The sequence below is a fragment of the Cherax quadricarinatus genome, chromosome 17, assembly GCF_038502225.1.
Source record: "Cherax quadricarinatus isolate ZL_2023a chromosome 17, ASM3850222v1, whole genome shotgun sequence".
Lineage (NCBI taxonomy): Eukaryota > Metazoa > Arthropoda > Malacostraca > Decapoda > Parastacidae > Cherax > Cherax quadricarinatus.
The window spans coordinates 13709677-13731708 of record NC_091308.1 but is presented as its reverse complement, the minus strand read 5'-3'; the positions used below and the strand labels follow the sequence as shown (position 1 = coordinate 13731708).

The 22032-nt window shown below is 39.7% G+C and overlaps 1 protein-coding gene across 3 annotated transcripts in view; it reads left to right on the top strand.

The window, feature by feature from the left end:
- Nt5c (5' nucleotidase C) overlaps nt 1–22032 on the top strand; it is a 141751-nt gene that overhangs the window by 105146 nt on the left and 14573 nt on the right. For 2 of the 3 annotated variants that reach the window (XM_070085804.1, XM_070085803.1), the window contains one exon: nt 11074–11260. In XM_070085804.1, coding sequence (XP_069941905.1) covers nt 11074–11260 — 187 coding nt within the window. Of the gene's footprint in view, nt 1–8369; nt 8879–11073; nt 11261–22032 lie in introns of those variants that run through there. The other variant, XM_070085805.1, reaches the window with a different exon arrangement.

Sequence of the window (22032 nt, the reverse complement as noted above, 5' to 3'; positions counted from 1 at the left end):
CAACAGCGAAAAACTCGTCTAACAACGTTCGTCCCGAACTTGTCCATGGAGCCGGAGCATGGCCTGAGTGGGCCTAGCCACTCCAAGACTCCATGTACAGCCAGTGTGCCAGTGTTTACAAGCCACTTCAGTCGATTCCAAGTGTACCTGCGATATATTTTGTATTATTCCAGTGTCTTTACTGCTTGTAACTGCTAAATAAGGCACCATGGGCCCAAAGAAAGCTTCTAGTGCCAGCCCTGTGATAAAGAAGGAAAGAAACACAATAAAATTCAAGAAAAAACTTGTAGCAAAGTACCAAAGTGGAGGAGGAAGAGAGAGGGAAGAATGTGCCTTCTCCAGTGATTCAGTGATTCTACGATATGTATGATACTAAAACAGCAGGTATCGATAAAGGCTATAGTGTCAGCCAGCAATAAAGTGTAGAATTAACAGTGTAGCAAGTAAGATAAACGAGCAAGCGGTAGAAAAACAACACGAAAATAACTCTCCAATGTTGTTGGATGTGTGTACATCCACTGAACATATGCCAGCCTGCTATCTTCCACTACCCTAAACCTCTGCCAGCATCTCCTCCATCAAACTAACTAATTAAACTAACATCTCCAAGGTACGTGTAAATATAAAAGTGTAAGCATAAAAGTAAATATATTAAGTGTAAATATGAAAGGACCCCAATGAAAATACGTAAGTCACTCTAACTTTTTTGGGTTATCCTAGGTACCTTATACATGTTGCTATGTATGATAATCTATGTAACTGTATTTGTGTATACCTGAATAAACTTACTTATTTATAAATTAAAATGTAAATACTTCTTATTTATAAATTAAAATGTAAATATTTCTTATTTATAAATTACATACATTGTTTAAGTGTGATGGTGGTGCTGGCAGAATTCTCCACCGCCACCAACATGGCTTCTCCCAGTGGCGGCCCTTAAACCCAACAATAACACTTACACCATTTACTCCTCTCATACGTTATGGCAAATTTTATTCATTCTAGAGTATATATCATGTTTCTATGTTATTAATATTGTTTATAATGTCATATTAGATGAATTGTGATAGATAAGTAAGCCGTAGAGATGATATTAGCATCATATTGAAGCATAATAAACTTGTCTTCCTCTTGCCTCCTGCGTGTCATACACCAACAAGTCGAGTCAGTAAAGGTAAGTGTGATGTTAAATGTTCATTTATCCATTTTATTAGTGCTTTATATTTATTTGTTGTTGTTTTCTGTATGTATATTTATATTTAATCTTTAAAAAAAAATATTTTTTGCTAATACTTTTGGCTGTCTGACACAGATTAATTGGATTTCCATTATTTCTTAGGGGGAAAATTAATTCGACTAACGGCTAGCTCTCTGGAACGGATTAATGCCGTTGGTTGAGGGATCCATTGTATATTCCTCTAAACTGTTGTGTTCTGGGCACCTCTGCAAAAACAGTGATTATGTATGAGTGAGGTCAAAGTGTTGAATGATGATGAAAGTATTTTCTTTTTGGGGATTTTCTTTCTTTTTGGGTCACCCTGCCTTGGTGGGAGATGGCCGACTTGTTGAAAAATAATGTATTACGTATTTTATTATATACGTAATTATTTTTTTTTTTATATTTTATTAACACACCGGCCGATTCCCACCAAGGCAGGGTGGCCCGAAAAAGAGAAAATTTCATCATTCACTTCATCACTGTCTTGCCAGGGGGTGCTTTACACAACAGTTATAAAATTGCAACATTAACACCCCTCCTTCAGAGTGTAGACACTGCACTTCCCATCTCCAGGACTCGAGTCCGGCCTGCCGGTTTCCCTGAATCCCTTCATAAATGATACTTTGCTCACACTCCAACAGCACGTCAAGTATTAAAAACCATTTGTTTCCATTCACTCCTATCAAATACGCTCGTGCACGCTTGCTAGAAGTCCAAGCCCCTCGCACACAAAAACTCCTTTACCCCCTCCCTCCAACCCTTCCTAGGCCGACCCCTACCCCGCCTTCCCTCCACTATAGATTTATACACTCTCGAAGTCATTCTGTTTTGTTCCATTCTCTCTACATGTCCAAACCACCTCAACAACCCCTCCTCAGCCCTCTGGCTAATAGGTTTGGTAATCCCACACCTCCTAATTTCTGAACTACGAATTCTCTGCATTATATTCACACCACACATTGCCCTCAGACATGACATCTCCACTGCCTCCAGCCTTCTCCTCATTGCAAAATTCATCACCCATGCTTCACACCCATACAGGAGCGTTGGTACAACTATACTCTCATACATTTCCCTTTTTGCTTCCACGGACAAAGTTCTTTGTCTCCACAGACTCCTAAGTGCACCACTCACCCTTTTCCCCTCATCAATTCTGTGATTCACCTCGTCTTTCATAGACCCATCTGCTGACACGTCCACTCCTAAATATCTGAATACATTTACCTCCTCCATACTCTCTCCCTCCAAGCTGATATCCAGTCTTTCATCACCTAATCTTTTTGTTATCCTCATAACCTTACTCTTTCCTATATTCACTTTTAATTTTCTTCTTTTACATACCCTACCAAATTCATCCACCATCCTCTGCAACTTCTCTTCAGAATCTCCCAAAAGCACCGTGTCATCAGCAAAGAGCAACTGTGATAACTCCCACTTTGTGTTTGATTCCTTATCTTTTAACTCCACACCTCTTGAACATTAAAGTGGTATAAAATACCGACAGGTTGTTAGGTAAGACACACATGCAACAGTTAGATATCTTTATTTCTGCTTCTATCAACTTTTCTGTACTCAACTGAAAAAGCCTACTGTGTAGGCGAAACGTTTCGAAATAAAGATACCTAACTGTTGCATATTTGTCTTACCTCCATACCTCTTGCCAAGACCCTAGCATTCACTTCTCTTACAACCCCCTCTCTAAATATATTGAACAGCCACAGTGACATCACACATCCTTGTCTAAGGCCTACTTTTACTGAGAAATAATCTCCCTCTCTCCTACATACTCTAACCTGAGCCTCACTATCCTCGTAAAAACTCTTCACTGCTTTCAGTAACCTTCCTCCTATACCATAATTATTATATACATAATATTATTATTATTATTATAATATATATTATTATATACAGGTCCTCCATCACAAATCCGGCATCATTGGGACCTGTAGTGTGCCAGATTACCGAGTTTACCAGATTACAGAGTGGTTAGGTTAGAATACACTTAATAAAATTAACCAACTTGACTTATACAAAGTTCATTAAACATTAGCAAAAATTTAACATTTCCGCTACTTTGAGCTCAATTTCAAGGTACTTTTCATCATGAAAGCAATCAAAATCAAGTCTATTTCTGTACTATATCTTCCATTCTATCAAATGAGACCAAAAAACGAGAATACAACCATAAAAACCATGCGAAAATATACCGCAAAGAGGCGGCTAATGGCAGAAAAGTGAATTCCCTTATTTATCATCCGTCTTTATTTCTGTTGTACTTTAAGAAGCATCTTTCCATCATACATTGCCCAAGTTTCAATAAGACAGCCCAACAAACAACTGAGAAAAAAAATATTTACCAAAAATCATATATGGCAAGGCCAAGCTAGGTACTGGAAATAAGTCACTTTGTCTGACTTTTCTGGGTTATTCTAGGTTCTCTATACATACACTGCTATGTATGATAATCTATGTAACTGTATTTGTGTATACCTGAATAAACTTACTTATTTACTTCTAGTCTGTCGACTGAGTACAAGAAACTGCCCATTCACTTATTTCAACTACCCAATGTAGTGGTCAGAAATTGGCAATTTGGCCAATTTCACATAAATTTCAACAGATACCAATTTCAAAATAGGGTCCAGAATAAACAATGCAGACATTCCTGGCACTAAAATAATATTTTCTCTGTTCATTAGTCATGGCTCCAGGCCCCTCTTATATTACTCTTCCTTACCATTTGGAATTTTTATTCATAAAAAAACAGAAGATCTACTGTTATGCAGACTGCTGCATTATTGTAATAATTGTATAAATAATGTCAACCCATTCTTCACTCAGTATTGGAGTTAGGACTCACAGGTGGACAGGTATTGGACGGTGACGTCATTTGTTTACTCTTGAGCTTCGCTAAAGAATAGGACATTCCCGCTACTGTGAGCGCAATTTCAAGGTACTTTTACCTGGAGTTTACCTGGAGAGAGTTCCGGGGGTCAAAGCCCCCGCGGCCCGGTCTATGACCAGGCCTCCTGGTGGATCAGAGCCTGATCAACCAGGCTGTTACTGCTGGCTGCACGCAAACCAACGTATGAGCCACAGCCCGGCTGGTCAGGAACTGACTTTAGGTGCTTGTCCAGTGCCAGCTTGAAGACTGCCAGGGGTCTGTTGGTAATCCCCCTTATGTATGCTGGGAGGCAGTTGAACAGTCTCGGGCCCCTGACACTTATTGTATGGTCTCTTAACGTGCTAGTGACACCCCTGCTTTTCATTGGGGGGATGTTGCATCGTCTGCCAAGTCTTTTGTTTTCGTAGTGAGTGATTTTCGTGTGCAAGTTCGGTACTAGTCCCTCTAGGATTTTCCAGGTGTTTATAATCATGTATCTCTCCCGCCTGCATTCCAGGGAATACAGGTTTAGGAACCTCAAGCGCTCCCAGTAATTGAGGTGTTTTATCTCCGTTATGCTCGCCGTGAAGGTTCTCTGTACATTTTCTAGGTCAGCAATTTCACCTGCCTTGAAAGGTGCTGTTAGTGTGCAGCAATATTCCAGCCTAGATAGAACAAGTGACCTGAAGAGTGTCATCATGGGCTTGGCCTCCCTAGTTTTGAAGGTTCTCATTATCCATCCTGTCATTTTTCTAGCAGTTGCGATTGATACAATGTTATGGTCCTTGAAGGTGAGATCCTCCGACATGATCACTCCCAGGTCTTTGACTTTGGTGTTTCGCTCTATTTTGTGGCCAGAATTTGTTTTGTACTCTGATGAAGATTTAATTTCCTCGTGTTTACCATATCTGAGTAATTGAAATTTCTCATCGTTGAACTTCATATTGTTTTCTGCAGCCCACTGAAAGATTTGGTTGATGTCCACCTGGAGCCTTGCAGTGTCTGCAACGGAAGACACTGTCATGCAGATTCGGGTGTCATCTGCAAAGGAAGACACGGTGCTGTAGCTGACATCTTTGTCTATGTCAGATATGAGGATGAGGAACAAGATGGGAGCGAGTACTGTGCCTTGTGGAACAGAGCTTTTCACCATAGCTGCCTCGGACTTTACTCTGTTGACTACTACTACTCTGTGTTCTGTTAGTGAGGAAATTATAGATACATCGACCGACTTTTCCTGTTATTCCTTTAGCACGCATTTTGTGCGCTATTACGCCATGGTCACACTTGTCGAAGGCTTTTGCAAAGTCTGTATATATTACATCTGCATTCTTTTTGTCTTCTAGTGCATCTAGGACCTTGTCGTAGTGATCCAATAGTTGAGGCAGACAGGAGCGACCTGTTCTAAACCCATGTTGCCCTGGGTTGTGTAACTGATGGGTTTCTAAATGGGTGGTGATCTTGCTTCTTATACCCTTTCAAAGATTTTTATGATATGGAATGTTAGTGCTATCGGTCTGTAGTTCTTTGCTGTTGCTTTACTGCCCCCTTTGTGGAGTGGGGCTATGTCTGTTGTTTTTAGTAACTGTGGGACGACCCCCGTGTCCATGCTCCCTCTCCATAGGATGGTAAAGGCTCGTGATAGGGGCTTCATGCAGTTCTTGATGAACACAGAGTTCCATGAGTCTGGACCTGGGGCAGAGTGCATGGGCATGTCATTTATCGCCTGTTCGAAGTCATTTTGTGTCAGGATAACATCGGATAGGCTTGTGTTAACCAAATTCTGTGGCTCTCTCATAAAAAATTCATTTTGATCTTCGACTCTCGGTCTGGTTAGCGGCTTGCTAAAAACTGAGTCATATTGGGACTTGAGTAGCTCACTCATTTCCTTGCTGTCATCTGTGTAGGACCCATCTTGTTTAAGTAGGGGCCCAATACAGGACGTTGTTCTCGACTTTGATTTGGCATAGGAGAAGAAATACTTTGGGTTTCTTTCTACATATTTCATTTATGGCTTTTAGTTCTTCCCACGATTCCTGACTCCTATAAGATGCCTTTAGCTTAAGTTTGATGCTTGCTATTTCTCTGACCAGTGTCTCCCTACGCATTTCAGATATATTGACCTCTTTTAGCCGCTCTGTTATTCTTTTCCGTCGCCTGTAAAGGGAGCGCCTGTCTCTTTCTATTTTACATCTACTCCTCCTTTTTCTTAGAGGAATAAGCCTTGTGCATACATCGAGTGCCACCAAGTTAATCTGTTCTAGGCATAAGTTGGGGTCTGTGTTGCTTAGTATATCTTCACAGCTTATATCGGTTAGGACTTGGTTTACTTGGTCCCACTTTGTTTTTGTTATTGAAGTTGAAAAGCACTCAAAATCATATCTATTTCTGTAATATATCTTTCATTCTATCAAATGAGACCGAAAAAACGAGAATATAACCATAACAACCATACAAAAATTTACCGCTAAGCGGCCGCTAATGGATGAGAAGTGAACTCCGCTATTTATGGTCTGATTTCTTTCATTTTTGGTGTACGTTAAGAGGTATCTTTCCATCATGCATTGCCCAAGTTTCAATAAGATAATCAAACAAACAATTGAGAATATAACAATAAATTTTTTTTTTTATTATCACACTGGCTGATTCCCACCAAGGCAGGGTGGCCCGAAAAAGAAAAACTTTCACCATCATTCACTCCATCACTGTCTTGCCAGAAGGGTGCTTTACACTACAGTTTTTAAACTGCAACATTAACACCCCTCCTTCAGAGTGCAGGCACTGTTCTTCCCATCTCCAGGACTTAAGTCCAGCCTGCCGGTTTCCCTGAACCCCTTCATAAATGTTACTTTGCTCACACTCCAACAGCACGTCAAGTATTAAAAACCATTTGTCTCCATTCACTCCTATCAAACACGCTCACGCATGCCTGCTGAAAGTCCATGCCCCTCGCACACAAAACCTCCTTTACCCCCTCCCTCCAACCTTTCCTAGGCCGACCCCTACCCCACCTTCCTTCCACTACAGACTGATACACTCTTGAAGTCACTCTGTTTCGCTCCATTCTCTCTACATGTCCGAACCACCTCAACAACCCTTCCTCAGCCCTCTGGACAACAGTTTTGGTAATCCCGCACCTCCTCCTAACTTCCAAACTATGAATTCTCTGCATTATATTCACACCACACATTGCCCTCAGACATGACATCTCCACTGCCTCCAGCCTTCTCCTTGCTGCAACATTCATCACCCATGCTTCACACCCATATAAGAGCGTTGGTAAAACTATACTCTCATACATTCCCCTCTTTGCCTCCAAGGACAAAGTTCTTTGTCTCCACAGACTCCTAAGTGCACCACTCACCCTTTTCCCCTCATCAATTCTATGATTCACCTCATCTTTCATAGACCCATCCGCTGACACGTCCACTCCCAAATATCTGAATACATTCACCTCCTCCATACTCTCTCCCTCCAATCTGATATCCAATCTTTCATCACCTTATCTTTTTGTTATCCTCATTACCTTACTCTTTCCTGTATTCACTTTTAATTTTCTTCTTTTGCACACCCTACCAAATTCATCCACCAATCTCTGCAACTTCTCTTCAGAATCTCCCAAGAGCACAGTGTCATCAGCAAAGAGCAACTGTGACAACTCCCACTTTGTGTGATTCTTTATCTTTTAACTCCACGCCTCTTGCCAAGACCCTCGCATTTACTTCTCTTACAACCCCATCTATAAATATATTAAACAACCACGATGACATCACACATCCTTGTCTAAGGCGTACTTTTACTGGGAAATAATTTCCCTCTTTCCTACATACTCTAACTTGAGCCTCAATAATAATAATAATAATAATAATAATAATAATAATAATAATAATATATTTACTACACGTACATGTACAATATATACACACCTAGCTGACATCAGTGACATACTACTATATAGAAAGCCGCTTGTTATGCAGAGTATTTCAAGCAAATTAGGTCAGTGTCCCAGGATAACACCCACACCGATCAACTAACACCCAGGTACCCATTTACTGATGGGTAAACGTAGACAACAGGTGTAAAGAAACACGCCTAATGTTTCTACCCTGGCTGGGAATCGAATATTTACTAAAAATCATATATGGCTAACCCAAGCCAGGTACTAAAAATAAGCCACGTTGACTTTTTTGGGTTATCCTAGGTTCTCTACACATGCTGCTGTGTGAGATAATCTATATAGAGAAAATAACTTTTTTGTTTCAGGATTATGGTGCAGTACGAGTGTATATCACAGTTAGCCCTGTGCTATACTCCGTTTTCTCTAATATAAGCCCCCAAGACAGGGATATTAGAAAGGTATTTGTATACCATATCCTCTTCATACCTCTGTTCAACTGCTCAGTATTATGCCAAATATTATTCATTCTGTTATTTATATTGTTTATTATGTCATATTAGATCAATTGTGATAGGCAATAAGCTGTAGTGTTGATATTAGCGTAATAATAAAGCATATTCTCCTGCATCACGAAACTGAGCTCATGGCAACCGACAGTGGCTTCCAAGCCACCTTATATTTAATGGACAATGTACTGTGTAGGTGCATTACACAGCGAGAAGCATTTCTTTTATTCATTGGAACCATGGCTAGGGCTAAAAGTAAGCAGGTTATAACAATAAATGGAGAAAAAGAAATTAGAATGACTTATGCAGCAAATAGCACCACCAAACAGTAAAAGCAGGTTGGTGTGGCAACCCTGGAAATTTGAAATTATGCTAGCCAAAATTAGTGCCGAATAACTGAAGGAACTGAATAACTGATTGCTGGATTTGTGATGGCGGACCTGTACATATTATTATTATTATTATTATTATTATTATAAAACTCTTGCTTACCATGTCGCATTTTTATTCACACACAAAATAGGAGATTTACAGTTATGCAGACTACTGCATTATTGTAATAATTGTATAAATGTCAACTCATTCATGACTGCGTATTTGGAATAGCTACTTGGACAGGTATTGTTTACTCTTGAACATCAGCAAAAATCGAACATTTCTGCTACTTTGAGCTCAATTTCAAGGTACTTTTTGTAATGAAATCAATCAAATGATATCCATTTCTGTAATATATCTTCCATTCTATCAAGTGAGACCCCCCCCCCCAAAAAAAAAGAATACAACCATAAAAACCACACAAAAATATTTTGCTAAGGGATGGCTAATGGCTGAGAAGTGAAGTCCGTTAGTTATTTATGGTCCGATTTCTTTCAATTTTGGTGTAAGTTAAGAAGCATCTTTCCATCATACATTACCCAAGTTTCAATAAGATAGTCCAACAAACAAATGAGATCCAATTCCCTAGATCAAGAGCAAGAACCCCTCACCAGCGTCAAGTAACTTCCCTTGAGGCCTGCTCGCTTATGGAAATTTCGCTCGTGTGTGGAAGCAAAAAATCAATCGAGCGACTGCTCATGTCTGAGAAAACTCGCAAGTGCGTGCACTTGTAAGCAGACGTTCCACTGTATATTGAAATAAACAGAATAGAGGAAATCAACTCTAATATACATTATTTAGGTATAAATACTGGTCAGAGAGCCTGTCATAAGTCCAAGTCATTAGTAAACGAGTATGTCGCTAAGTGAGGAGAGGCCGTATTAAATTCATCTAGGTAGTAGGTTGGTAGACAGCAACCACCCAGGGAGGTACTATCGTCTTGCCAAGTGAGTGTAAAACGGAAGCCTGTACTTGTTTTACATGATGGTAGAATTGCTTGTGTCCTTTTTCTGTCTTATAAACATGCAAGATTTCAGGTACATCTTGCTACTTCTACTTACACTTAGGTCACACTACACATGCATGTACATTCGTATATATATACTGTATACATGTACATACACCCCTCCGGGTATTCTTCTGTTTTCTTACTAGTTCTTGTTTATTCCCTCTTATCTCCATGGGAAAGTGGAACAGAATTCTTCCTCAGTAAGCTATGCATATCGTAAGAGGTGACTAAAATGCCAGAAGCAAGGGGCTAGTAACTCCTTCTGTATACATTAATAAAATTAAAAAAAAAAAAAAAAAGAAAACTTGTTTTTCTTTTTGGGCCACCCTCCTTCGATGGGATACAGCCTATTTGTTGAAAGATTAAATTCATGAGAAATTGCGAAATCTGTAGGGATTATACAATGCTTCAGAGTGAGAAGCAATTAGGCTTGCTCCAAGGAAAAGGAGGATACCTCCAAATTTATAAATTGCCTTTCATTAATATCATGGCACCTTCAAGGAATGTTTCTGTTAACTACTAGTCTGTCCGCCTCAAGGCAGAAATCGTTTGCTTTCATCTATTACAATCCTCGAGGAACTTGTAGAATGTTAGATTTTACCTGATCATCCTGCCAATTACTTCATCCAACAGTGCAGCAAGTGGTAATTATCATAGAGGCTTAGACAGGTGAAAGAGATCTCGCACAGTGTGTGTGATTGAGTGTAGCTTGGCATCCAGTATGGCCAACAAGTAATCTGTGACATCACATGCAGTACCTTTATAAACAGAATACGTGAATTACATTTTTCTCAGAAGTGATAAACAAAGCTTTCCCACAATTTTAGAACACGTGGAAATGTTGCATCACTTTTCTTGTTAAATATTTTCCTTTTCTACATTTTCCCTTTAGGGGAAGATAGAGCAGCTGAATCCTTTCCTTGTAGTTACTGTAGTACAACCTTCAGATCCCAACAGGCAAATATCCGGAGCTTATATCTTCCTTTTACTCTTTTGTACATTTGTAGCAAGACCACGTCTATACTGCCATTAATATGTATTTTTTGTTTTTTTGTCACTGTTCAAACCCATTAGCAAGATATGGAAAGACAGTAATGTTCTTGTAGATGTGAAAATTATCATATAAAGACTCCCTACTTAGTAAGTAATTACTTAAGATAAATTCTTGAAAATTTCCAGAAATGCTGGAATGTCTTACATATTAGGAGAGAATTGGCGTGACTACTTTGATGTTGTGGTTGCTAATGCCAAGAAACCAGCATTCTTCACAGATAGCATGAGACCTTTCCGTGAGCTCAATGAAGAGATACACGTACAAACTTGGGGACCAGTAACCAGTCTGGATAAAGGCAAAATATATTTAGAGGTAGGTTTTTATTGAAATATCAAATGTTTACCTGTTTCCCTTTTATCTGTAATTCATTTCCCACACAGTTATTTGGAGGGAACAAGGGCTTAAAGAAACTCATCCCATTCGTGCCTGTCCTTAATTTATTTAGTGCATTTAATTAAATTTTCCATTGAGCTTCAGTTTTGTTTGCTATGCCTGCCACACTGGTTTCTTGAGTGAGGTTTTTCACCTCCATTTACTAAGTCTTTCCCACAACACTCTTCAGCCTCAAACAGTCTGCAGTCTCATAGCAATATCTGTAATTGTTATATTTTTCATAATCTCATTTCTCTTAGGTGCTCATCTTTGTGATCTTATCCTTATTACTTTGTACTGCAGATATCACGTTTGGGAGAAATGTGTGATGTGAATATTGTGCAGAGAATTTGGAACGTAAAAAATTAAAAGATGTGGGGTCACCAGGTGTATAATTCAGAGGGCTGAGGAGAGGTTGTTGAAGTGGATTGAGCATGGAGTGAGGCTGCAGAGGGATACCTAGAGTTTACCTGGAGAGGGTTTCGGGGGCCAACACCCCCGCAGCCCGGTCTGAGACCAGGCCTCATGGTGGATCAGGGTCTGATCAACCAGGCTGTTACTGCACGCAAGCTGACGTACGAACCACAGCCTAGGTGTATAAATCTGGGGTGGAAGGTAGGAGGGATAGGGGTCATCCCAAGAACAGTTAGAGGGAGGGGGTTAAAAGATGCTTTAAATTTTAGGGGCTTGAGTATCCAGCATGCTTGTGAGAGTTTGTTGGATGGGAATAAATGAAGAAGTGGATTTTTTTTTAATCTTGTTTTTGGAGTGTTGGTAAGGTAACTTTTCATGAAGGGATTCAGGGAAAGCTGGTTAGCTGGATTTGAGTACTATAGGTAAGAAAGGCACTCTGCACACTCAAGATGTGGCAGGAATGTTGCAGCCAGAGGGTAATCTGGTTGTGATGTTGCTTCTGGAAAGACAGCAGTTAAATGAATGATGGTGAATGTTTTCTTCTTTGGGTTACCCTGCCTTGATGGGAGGTGGCCATTGAGTTAAAAAAAAAAAATACATATATTTTGATGTGTAATATATAATTTATGATTCATATTACTGGTATGTGCACACTGTCTATGCTGGGAGGAAGGTTGTCATCTCCCTGACTGAAAATTTACTGCACAGAACACCACCCAAAAAAATGTACATAATTTTGTATATATACAGTTATTTATTAACCTTTACCAATTAAGTGTAATCCCAAAACATATGAATAACATAACACAAAATATCACCTCATATGGTGAAAAAGTAAGAAAAAATATACAATTTAGGTTTAATAAAATTGTACAGTGGAACCTCTACTTGCGAGTTTAATCTGTTCCATGACCTTGCTCGCAACTGGATTTGCTCGTTTGCCGAGTCACTTTCCCTCATTTAAATTAATTGAAATGCAAATAATCTGTTCCAGTGGAATTCTGTACTTCAATAATTTCGCTAATATCAACTCTACGGCATATTTATCTATCTCGCTCCATCTAATATGACATAATAAACAATATAAATAACATAGAAACTTGATATATACTCTAAAATGAATAAAATATGTCATTCATGTAGTGGCATGGGCGGTGTCAGTGGTGGATGAGAGCTTGTCTGGAGACCGGGCAAAATACTTGAATAATTGAGATACAATTCCCGAGATCAAGAGCAAGAGCCCCTCACCAGTGTCAAGGACCCTGCCTTGAGGTCTGCTCACTTAGGGAAATTTTGCTCGCATATGGAAGCAAAAAATCGACCCATCGACTGCTCGTATTTGGAAAAACTCGCACATGGACACGCTCGCAAGTAGAGGTTCCACTGTATTTATTAAATCTAATTCTTTTTTTTTTATATTCTTATATGCATTATACCAACATAAACAGAATTTGAATGCATTTGGTGAAAAAACATCTTAGAAAACTATTGAAAATAATTTCTGGCTTGGCACCTAGAATTTTGCGAAATGTTTTAGCTAGAAATTTAGTTATGGCAGACTGCCCTTGGCCCAGAGAGTTCAAGTTGAGTGCTTGCTTTGAGTACATTAATGTTATTATGGGACTCTGCTGTATATGAATATAGTGTTGCAAATGGCAAGGTGAACCAAGGAAAAAAATATTAAGCATCACACTGCACTCTTGACTGCCTTTCTTGAAGTGCACAGACTTCACAATATGAGTGTTGACCTGCTGAATGAGAACCTACCCTAATTTTAGGAATAAAGCAAAATAATTCATACCGCAACTGTCTTCTAATTTTTTCATTAAGTAATCTCTGCGTAACATTAAATCCATAGCCTAATCTCAGACATTTTCATTGCCTCCTGCTTCTAACATTTAGTAGTTTTACTTCATGGCCAAATAAAAGGAGTTAGTTAAATTATGTATAATATTCTTTATACATTTCCAGTTTTGCATCCACTAACAAATGCTCTCTCCAGAAGCTCTTTTCACACTAGTTCAACTTTCTTTCCTTTTTACATTCATTGGTTTACCTCCTCATGGAAAACACTATACATCGAAGCCTAAATATCTAAATGCATTCACTTAATCTAGTTCCTTACCTCAACTTTCCTATACTCACTCCTTCATATTCTCATCACTGTAATCTTTTTTGTATTCTCTTTAAATTTTCCTTTTGCCCACCCTTCCAAACTCCTGTACCAACCTCTTCAGCTTCTTTTCTGTAGTATAGTGTGGTAATAACCCTAATACACTTTATAATTGCTTTAACGATAATCGCTACTATCGTAGGTGTTGTTGCCTGTACTTTTGGAACTTGTCTATTTATTGTCTGTGCCTTATTACTCCCATAAAATTATTAGTCTTAACATTTTTATGTACTGTTTCATGTTTGCCAACTCTGTTTTGAAGTGATTGTTTCCTTATACTGTACTTGTATAAAAGATTTTATTTTATTCTAATTAACTATGGCAATTTTTATTACTGTGTTTTATTCATTTCAATCAGATGTTGCAGGTGTATGGTGTAGGAGGTAGGTTACTGAAAGCAGTGAAGTTTTTACGAGGATAGTGAGGCTCAAGTTAGAGTATGTAAGTGTTGCGAATAAGAAATTTTTTAAAGAACTTCAGAATGTGGCCTGTTACCATTTATTTCTTATGCAACAAGATTTTTGGATCCGAGTTCTTTAAAGGTCTTTTAGAGTCTAGGGGAAGTAATTTCAACTGGAAACTCCATAGAATAATATTCAAATTTATTAAAGTATTTAAATACAATACTTTATCTTCTCTTTGTAGTTAATTTAACTTAATACTTTGTACAATAAATTTACCATATACATTTAGTTCAAAATCATGGAAATGTCACATTAATAAGGAAGTTTAATTATTCTTCCTGTATCTAAGTCCTCATGTCTCTTTCTTAACAAGATCTTTCTTAACAAGATTGTAAAGTCAAAATACAAAAGATACAAGAGCAGCTGTGACAACTCCCATTTTGTGTGTGATTCTTTATCTTTTAACTCCACGCCTCTTGCCAAGACCCTCGCATTTACTTCTCTTACAACCCCATCTATAAATATATTAAACAACCACGGTGACATCACACATCCTTGTCTAAGGCCTTCCCAGTAAAGGTAGGCCTTAGACAAGGATGTGTGATGTCACCGTGGTTGTTTAATATATTTATAGATGGGGTTGTAAGAGAAGTAAATGCGAGGGTCTTGGCAAGAGGCGTGGAGTTAAAAGATAAAGAATCACACACAAAATGGGAGTTGTCACAGCTGCTCTTTGCTGATGACACTGTGCTCTTGGGAGATTCTGAAGAGAAGTTGCAGAGATTGGTGGATGAATTTGGTAGGGTGTGCAAAAGAAGAAAATTAAAGGTGAATACAGGAAAGAGTAAGGTTATGAGGATAACAAAAAGATTAGGTGATGAAAGATTGAATATCAGATTGGAGGGAGAGAGTATGGAGGAGGTGAACGTATTCAGATATTTGGGAGTGGACGTGTCAGCGGATGGGTCTATGAAAGATGAGGTGAATCATAGAATTGATGAGGGAAAAAGAGTGAGTGGTGCACTTAGGAGTCTGTGGAGACAAAGAACTTTGTCCTTGGAGGCAAAGAGGGGAATGTATGAGAGTATAGTTTTACCAACGCTCTTATATGGGTGTGAAGCGTGGGTGATGAATGTTGCAGCGAGGAGAAGGCTGGAGGCAGTGGAGATGTCATGTCTGAGGGCAATGTGTGGTGTGAATATAATGCAGAGAATTCGTAGTTTGGAAGTTAGGAGGAGGTGCGTGATTACCAAAACTGTTGTCCAGAGGGCTGAGGAAGGGTTGTTGAGGTGGTTCGGACATGTAGAGAGAATGGAGCGAAACAGAATGACTTCAAGAGTGTATCAGTCTGTAGTGGAAGGAAGGCGGGGTAGGGGTCGGCCTAGGAAGGGTTGGAGGGAGGGGGTAAAGGAGGTTTTGTGTGCGAGGGGCTTGGACTTCCAGCAGGCATGCGTGAGCGTGTTTGATAGGAGTGAATGGAGACAAATGGTTTTTAATACTTGACGTGCTGTTGGAGTGTGAGCAAAGTAACATTTATGAAGGGATTCAGGGAAACCGGCAGGCCGGACTTGAGTCCTGGAGATGGGAAGTACAGTGCCTGCACTCTGAAGGAGGGGTGTTAATGTTGCAGTTTAAAAACTGTAGTGTAAAGCACCCTTCTGGCAAGACAGTGATGGAGTGAATGATGGTGAAAGTTTTTCTTTTTCGGGCCACCCTGCCTTGGTGGGAATCGGCCAGTGTGATAATAAAAAAAAAAAACAAGATTTAACAAGACCTTTGAATCTGGCCGTAAAGTATCTATGGATTACTGAACTGACCAAGAATATAAATATCAAAAGAGTCTTTCAGAGTAATGAGGAACAAAGTGAGTCAGCTCTAGAGTCCAATTCTCAAAACCATTCAAACTGTACACCGTAAGAGCCAATATACGATCAGTTGTCAGGGCTAGAGCAGGGAGCAGACTGACTACTTGCCAGTCTGTTGACGTGTCGTCAGGTTGGATCAGCTGAGCCACGTCAGCCAGCCGGACATAAACAACTGAACAATTCACCGGATGGTTCCGAGACTTAAACTCTATATACACAAGAAATCCTACCTAACCATAATAGTAAAATAATAGTGATAATTACAAAATAGTGATAATAACGATAATAGCAATAATAAAATAGTGATAATACCATGGTATTTTTCATATATTAACAGATACATAATAATATAACGCCGAAAATCTCTATTTTAGCTATAAACGGGGACTTTCGCGCTATAATATTAAGTGATGAGCATATGCTCTTACAATATTTAAATAACACAGGATGACCAATTTCAAAGATATAACACCCCCCCCCGTACGACAATAGGTTGCAGTAGGGAGTTTGCAAGCGTCCTTGGTAATATCTCCTTTATAGTAAGCGTCCTCTTGGTAAATAAGGCAAGTAGTACGACGGAAGAATGGAGAAGCAAGAACTCGAACAGCATGGTTATTTGCCAGAGGATGAGCTTTTGGAACAATGGCCAGAAGAACTATCTGGAGTGGCTTCCATCACAATTCGAGAATAGGAGTCTCGGACATGACTGTCAGGGTCATCCATGTGTACTTAATACTTCGTCCCATCAACGAAACAGCTTTCATAGTCATACTGTCAATATAAAAGAAAACCATTAACCCTTTGACTGTCGTGGTCGTATATGTACGTCATAGGAGATACCGTGTTTGACGTATCTATACGCATAAATTCTAGCGGCTTCAAATCAAGCAGGAGAAAGCTGGTAGGCCCACATGTGAGAGAATGGGTCTCCATGGTCAGTGTGCACCATATAAAAAAAATTGGGGAGCCAGTGGTGCATTGTGGGAATACCATTTCAGTCCTCCTTTTTCAGCATGTCTAGCAGTAAGAAATATGTGACTTCCCTGCAAATCTGGGACTCTTCTCTTCCCAAGTGATGCTCTAACACAGATGGAAGTGTCAATGAAGATCAATTTCATGATTTCGAGGAGTTTGAGACCAAAAGCAATGGAGGAGGTGGAGGAGGAGGAAGAGGAGGAGGAAGAAGAGGAGGAGGAAGAAGAGGAGGAGGAAGAAGAGGAGGAAGAAGAGGAGGAGGAAGGAAGGAGGAAGAGGAAGGAAGGAGGAAGAGGAAGGAAGGAGGGAGGAGGAGGTAGGAGGGAGGAGGAAGTAGGAGGGAGGAGGAAGAAGGAGGGAGGAGGAAGAAGGAGGGAGGAGGAAGAAGGAGGGAGGAGGAAGGAGGGAGGAGGTGGGAGGGAGGAGGAGGAAGGAGGGAGGGAGGAAGAAGGAGGGAGGAGGAGGAAGGAGGGAGGGAGGAGGAGGAAGGAGGGAGGGAGGAGGAGGGAGGAGGAGGAAGAATAAGAAGAAGAATAAGAATAATAATAATACCTAATACCTAATAATAATAATATGTAATAATATGTTCCCTTGAGGCATGAAAACAGTTCACCCCATGACAGTGACAAGATAAGGGGAGATAACATCTGATAAGAGCTGACCTTTGATGAGCGTAAACGAGGGTGGAGGGAGGGGGGCAGCTGTCCATCTGTCAAGAGCCAGGAGGAGGAGGAGGAGGAGGAGGAGAAGGAGAAGAAGGAGGAGGAGGAGAAGGAGAAGAAGGAGGAGGAGGAGAAGGAGAAGAAGGAGGAGGAGGAGAAGGAGAAGAAGGAGGAGGAGGAGAAGGAGGAGGAGGAGAAGGAGGAGGAGGAGAAGGAGGAGGAGGAGAAGGAGAAGGAGAAGGAGGAGGAGAAGGAGGAGGAGGAGGAGGAGGAGAAGATGACGAACAAACATTTGTCTGTCTGTCTATTTGTCTGTCTGCCAAACTCTCTGTCTAGCTCTGTCTCAGAGAGAGCCACAAGACTGTGTCATCATCACGTTTACTCACATCTTCAAGCAGAGTATAGCACTTTGTCTGGATTTTTTGGGTTATCCTAGGTAATTTACACTATGTATAGTTGTATTTATGTGTACCTGTGAGACAGAGATAGACAGAGAGAGAGAAAGAGAGACAGATTGAAAGAGATAGAATGAGGGAGAAAGATAATTAGATAGAATGGAGGGGGAAGCAGCATCCGACCCCATTGTTTTGACAGGCGGTAGGGGGAGTGACTAATGAGACAATATGTCATTTTGACAGCTGCCGACTCCTGACTCAAAACAATTATAAGCCACACACTCGCACACAAGACAAGCTTGCTGAAGGGTGATAATAGGAGTTTTATGAAAGTATCTAGTGACTATATATGTGTATATATATTATAGAAACCAGAAGCAAGAAGGGAAGGCAGGAATGAAGGAAGGACTAGATGAAAGGAAGGAAAAAAGTAATGAAGGACAGATGAAGGAATGTAGGAAGAGAGGTGGAATGCCCTCCAGGTAGCCTCCAGGTAGGAAAGGAATGAAGGAAATTAGGAAGGAATGATGACACACGACCATTTTCCTAGGATAACTACATAACACAACTGCCTGCTAATACTTTGAAGAAAACTGCTCAGACGAGGTGTTTTGTCTTTGCACATAAAAAAAAAATTCAACAAAAATGCACACACACTGATTTTATGTGTAAGAGTGTAAAACACCACTGTGTATGACACCATGTTTTATGTGTGAGAGTGTAAAACACCACTGTGTATGACACCATGTTTTATGTGTAAGAGTGTAAAACACCACTGTGTATGACACCATGTTTTATGTGTAAGAGTGTAAAACACCACTGTGTATGACACCATGTTTTATGTGTAAGAGTGTAAAACACCACTGTGTATGACACCATGTTTCACAGAGTTCCACAAGCTGCAGAACTTCTAGGAATATATTCAGTGACTGTATATTGGTATATATATTATAGAACAATAGTAAACAATTTTTTGTATTGTTTGTTTTTGTAAACAAGTTTTGTAAACAATATATTGATAATTATGTTTGTGTGCTTATTGTGTTGTATACAACGAGTGTATATATGTACATTGCACCTTACTTTGGTCTCACAGGCCACATAAGTTATGTGAAAAAATAAAATAGTGAAAAGAACAACAAACCTTCAAATACAAGTAAACTAAAGTTTACCGGGTGAGCGGCAGTCGCCGCTGTTGCCATAAGCGGCTCATTTTCTGCAAACTTTATGCCTCTATATCTCGGTAAGTACTGATGTGAAAATTTTTTTTTTTGGACTAAAACAATCAGAAAAATAATCTTAACATTTTCATAAGAAAAAATAATTTTTTTTTTTTCGAATATTTTGCGACACCAGGAGACACTTCAGGATTGGGCCCTTCGACAGTCAAAGGGTTAACAAAAATATATAATATATATACAAATTAGGCTCTAAGAGTACTCATTTTTTAACTTTACATTTGAAGGTATACATTTTTTTTTTTCAGGGGCGAGAAAGGGCATCAGCAATTATGTTAAGGGATCTACTTAAGTGTTGAATACTTATTAGATAAGGTTGGATCCTCAGAGCCCACCTGAGGATTCGGGTGTTCTTTGATTTCATAAAATTAATATAAATTAAAGGGTTGTGATCAGAAAATACCATAATTTTATGGGGGGAGGTTCCCAGATAAATGTCAAAATGTTCCAAAGATATTACTAGGGCAAGAGCTTCTTTCTCTACAGTGGCGTAATTCTTTTGGTGACGTTTCAACTTTGAAGAAAAATAAGATATAGGATGCAAAATATCAGTAGGGGGGGATTTCTGAAGTAACACCGCCCCCACAGCATAACCGCTGGCATCGATGTGTTAATAGAAGGGTTGATTAAAGTCAGGACTTTTCAATACGGGTGACGAAGAAAGCAACCGCTTCAACCGATTAAAAGCTATCTCACAATCTTTCGTCCAGCAAAACTCCATCTTACTACTGGTTAACTCAGTAAGAGGAGATGCAACCTGAGAAAAATTAGGACAGAAACGTCGATAATAACCAGTCATTCCAAGGAACCTCTGTATAGACTTTCTATCTTGAGGGATAGGAAACTCGGCAATGGCCCTAACTTTTACATCAACAGGACATACCTCACCTTGACCTATACAAAAACCGAGGTATTTAATCTTGGCTTGTCCAAACTGACACTTGGCTAAATTTATGGTGAAGTTGTACTTTTCTAACTTCTTAAATAAGGTTTCCAGGTGAATTAAATGTTGCTCCCACTCATTGCTATATATAACAAGATCATCTAGATATGCATCCACTCCTTCTAAATCATTGGTCAGCAGGTTCATCAGGCGCTGAAAGGTAGAGGCTGCGTTACACAACCCGAAGGGCATAACACGATAATTGAATAATCCGCCTTGTATAGTAAATGCGGATATTTCTTGGGCTCGCTGGGTAAGCGGCACTTGGTAATAGCCCCTTAATAAATCCAGGCGGGTGACATAGGCGGCTCCTGATACTCTGTATATTAGATCATCAATACGGGGTAGTGGGAAACCATCTGGTACCGTGAGAGCATTAACCTTACGATAATCAGTGCACATTCTAGAAGTTCCACCAGGCTTGGGAACTAATATACAGGGCGAGGCCCACGGACTTTTACTCCGTTCTATGAGTCCATGGGACAACAAAAATTCTACTTCTTTGTTTAATGTTTCCTGTTTGAGTGGACTTGCCCTATAAGGTGACTGTTTGCAAGGCTTTGCTCCTTGTACATCTATGTCGTGAATTCCCAATGTACAACACCTAGGGACGTCATCGAATAAAACCTCATAATGTAATATCAAGTCTTTGATATCTTTGGCTTTCTTCAAATCAAGGTCCATAAGAAAGGTATCAAGAGATTGCAATGTCTCTGAATTTTTTAAACGTACTTCTATTGCTTTAGAGATGCTGGGCAAACTTACATTTTCAGTTTCAGCTAAAGGAAGAACTGTCGAAACTGGTACGATACTAGGGTGGTAAGCCTTAAGTTGGTTTATGTGATAAGTACGTTTTGCTTTTCTCTTTCCTGGAGTTTAGAGTACATAATTTACCTCATTGAGCCGCTCAGTCACTTCTAAAGGACCTTCGTATCTAGGTTGCAGAGCGTGTCAAGGTAAGAATTTCTGTGCCATTACACTGTCACCTGGTTTGAAGAAACGAGAGCGTGTGTGTTTGTCATAACAATGCTTCATCTTGGATTGGGCCTTAGCTAAGTTTTTTGAGGCTAATTCCCTCAGTTGTGACAAATGCTTTTGCATTAGAGTTGGAGTTGTTTTAAGCGAGGGTTCTGATTTTCCGGTCCATGAATCTTTTAGTACGGCGAGGGGGCCGCGTACTTGGTGTCCGTAAATTAATTCAAATGGACTAAACCCAGTGCTTTCTTATTCGCTTTCCCTTAATGTGAACAAGAGGAATGGTATTCCTTTGTCCCAATCTCTGGAAAACTGCTCGCAGTACGCTCTCATCATTGATTTTAATGTTTGATGAAATCGTTCAAGGGCTCCTTGCGACTGAGGGTGATAAGCAACAGAAAATACGGACTTAATTCCGAGGCGAGATAAGGCATCGCGAAACATCTTAGAGGTAAAATTTGAACCTTGATCGGATTGAATTATTCGGGGAATCCCCACCTGTGAGAAAAATTTTTGCAAAGCTCGAACAATGATGCGAGAATTAATTTTTCTCAGAGGGATGGCCTCTGGATATCGAGTAACGACATCCATAATTGTAAACAGATATTGATTCCCTTGTTTAGTCTTGGGTAACGGACTAACACAATCTATTATCAGGAGTGAGAAGG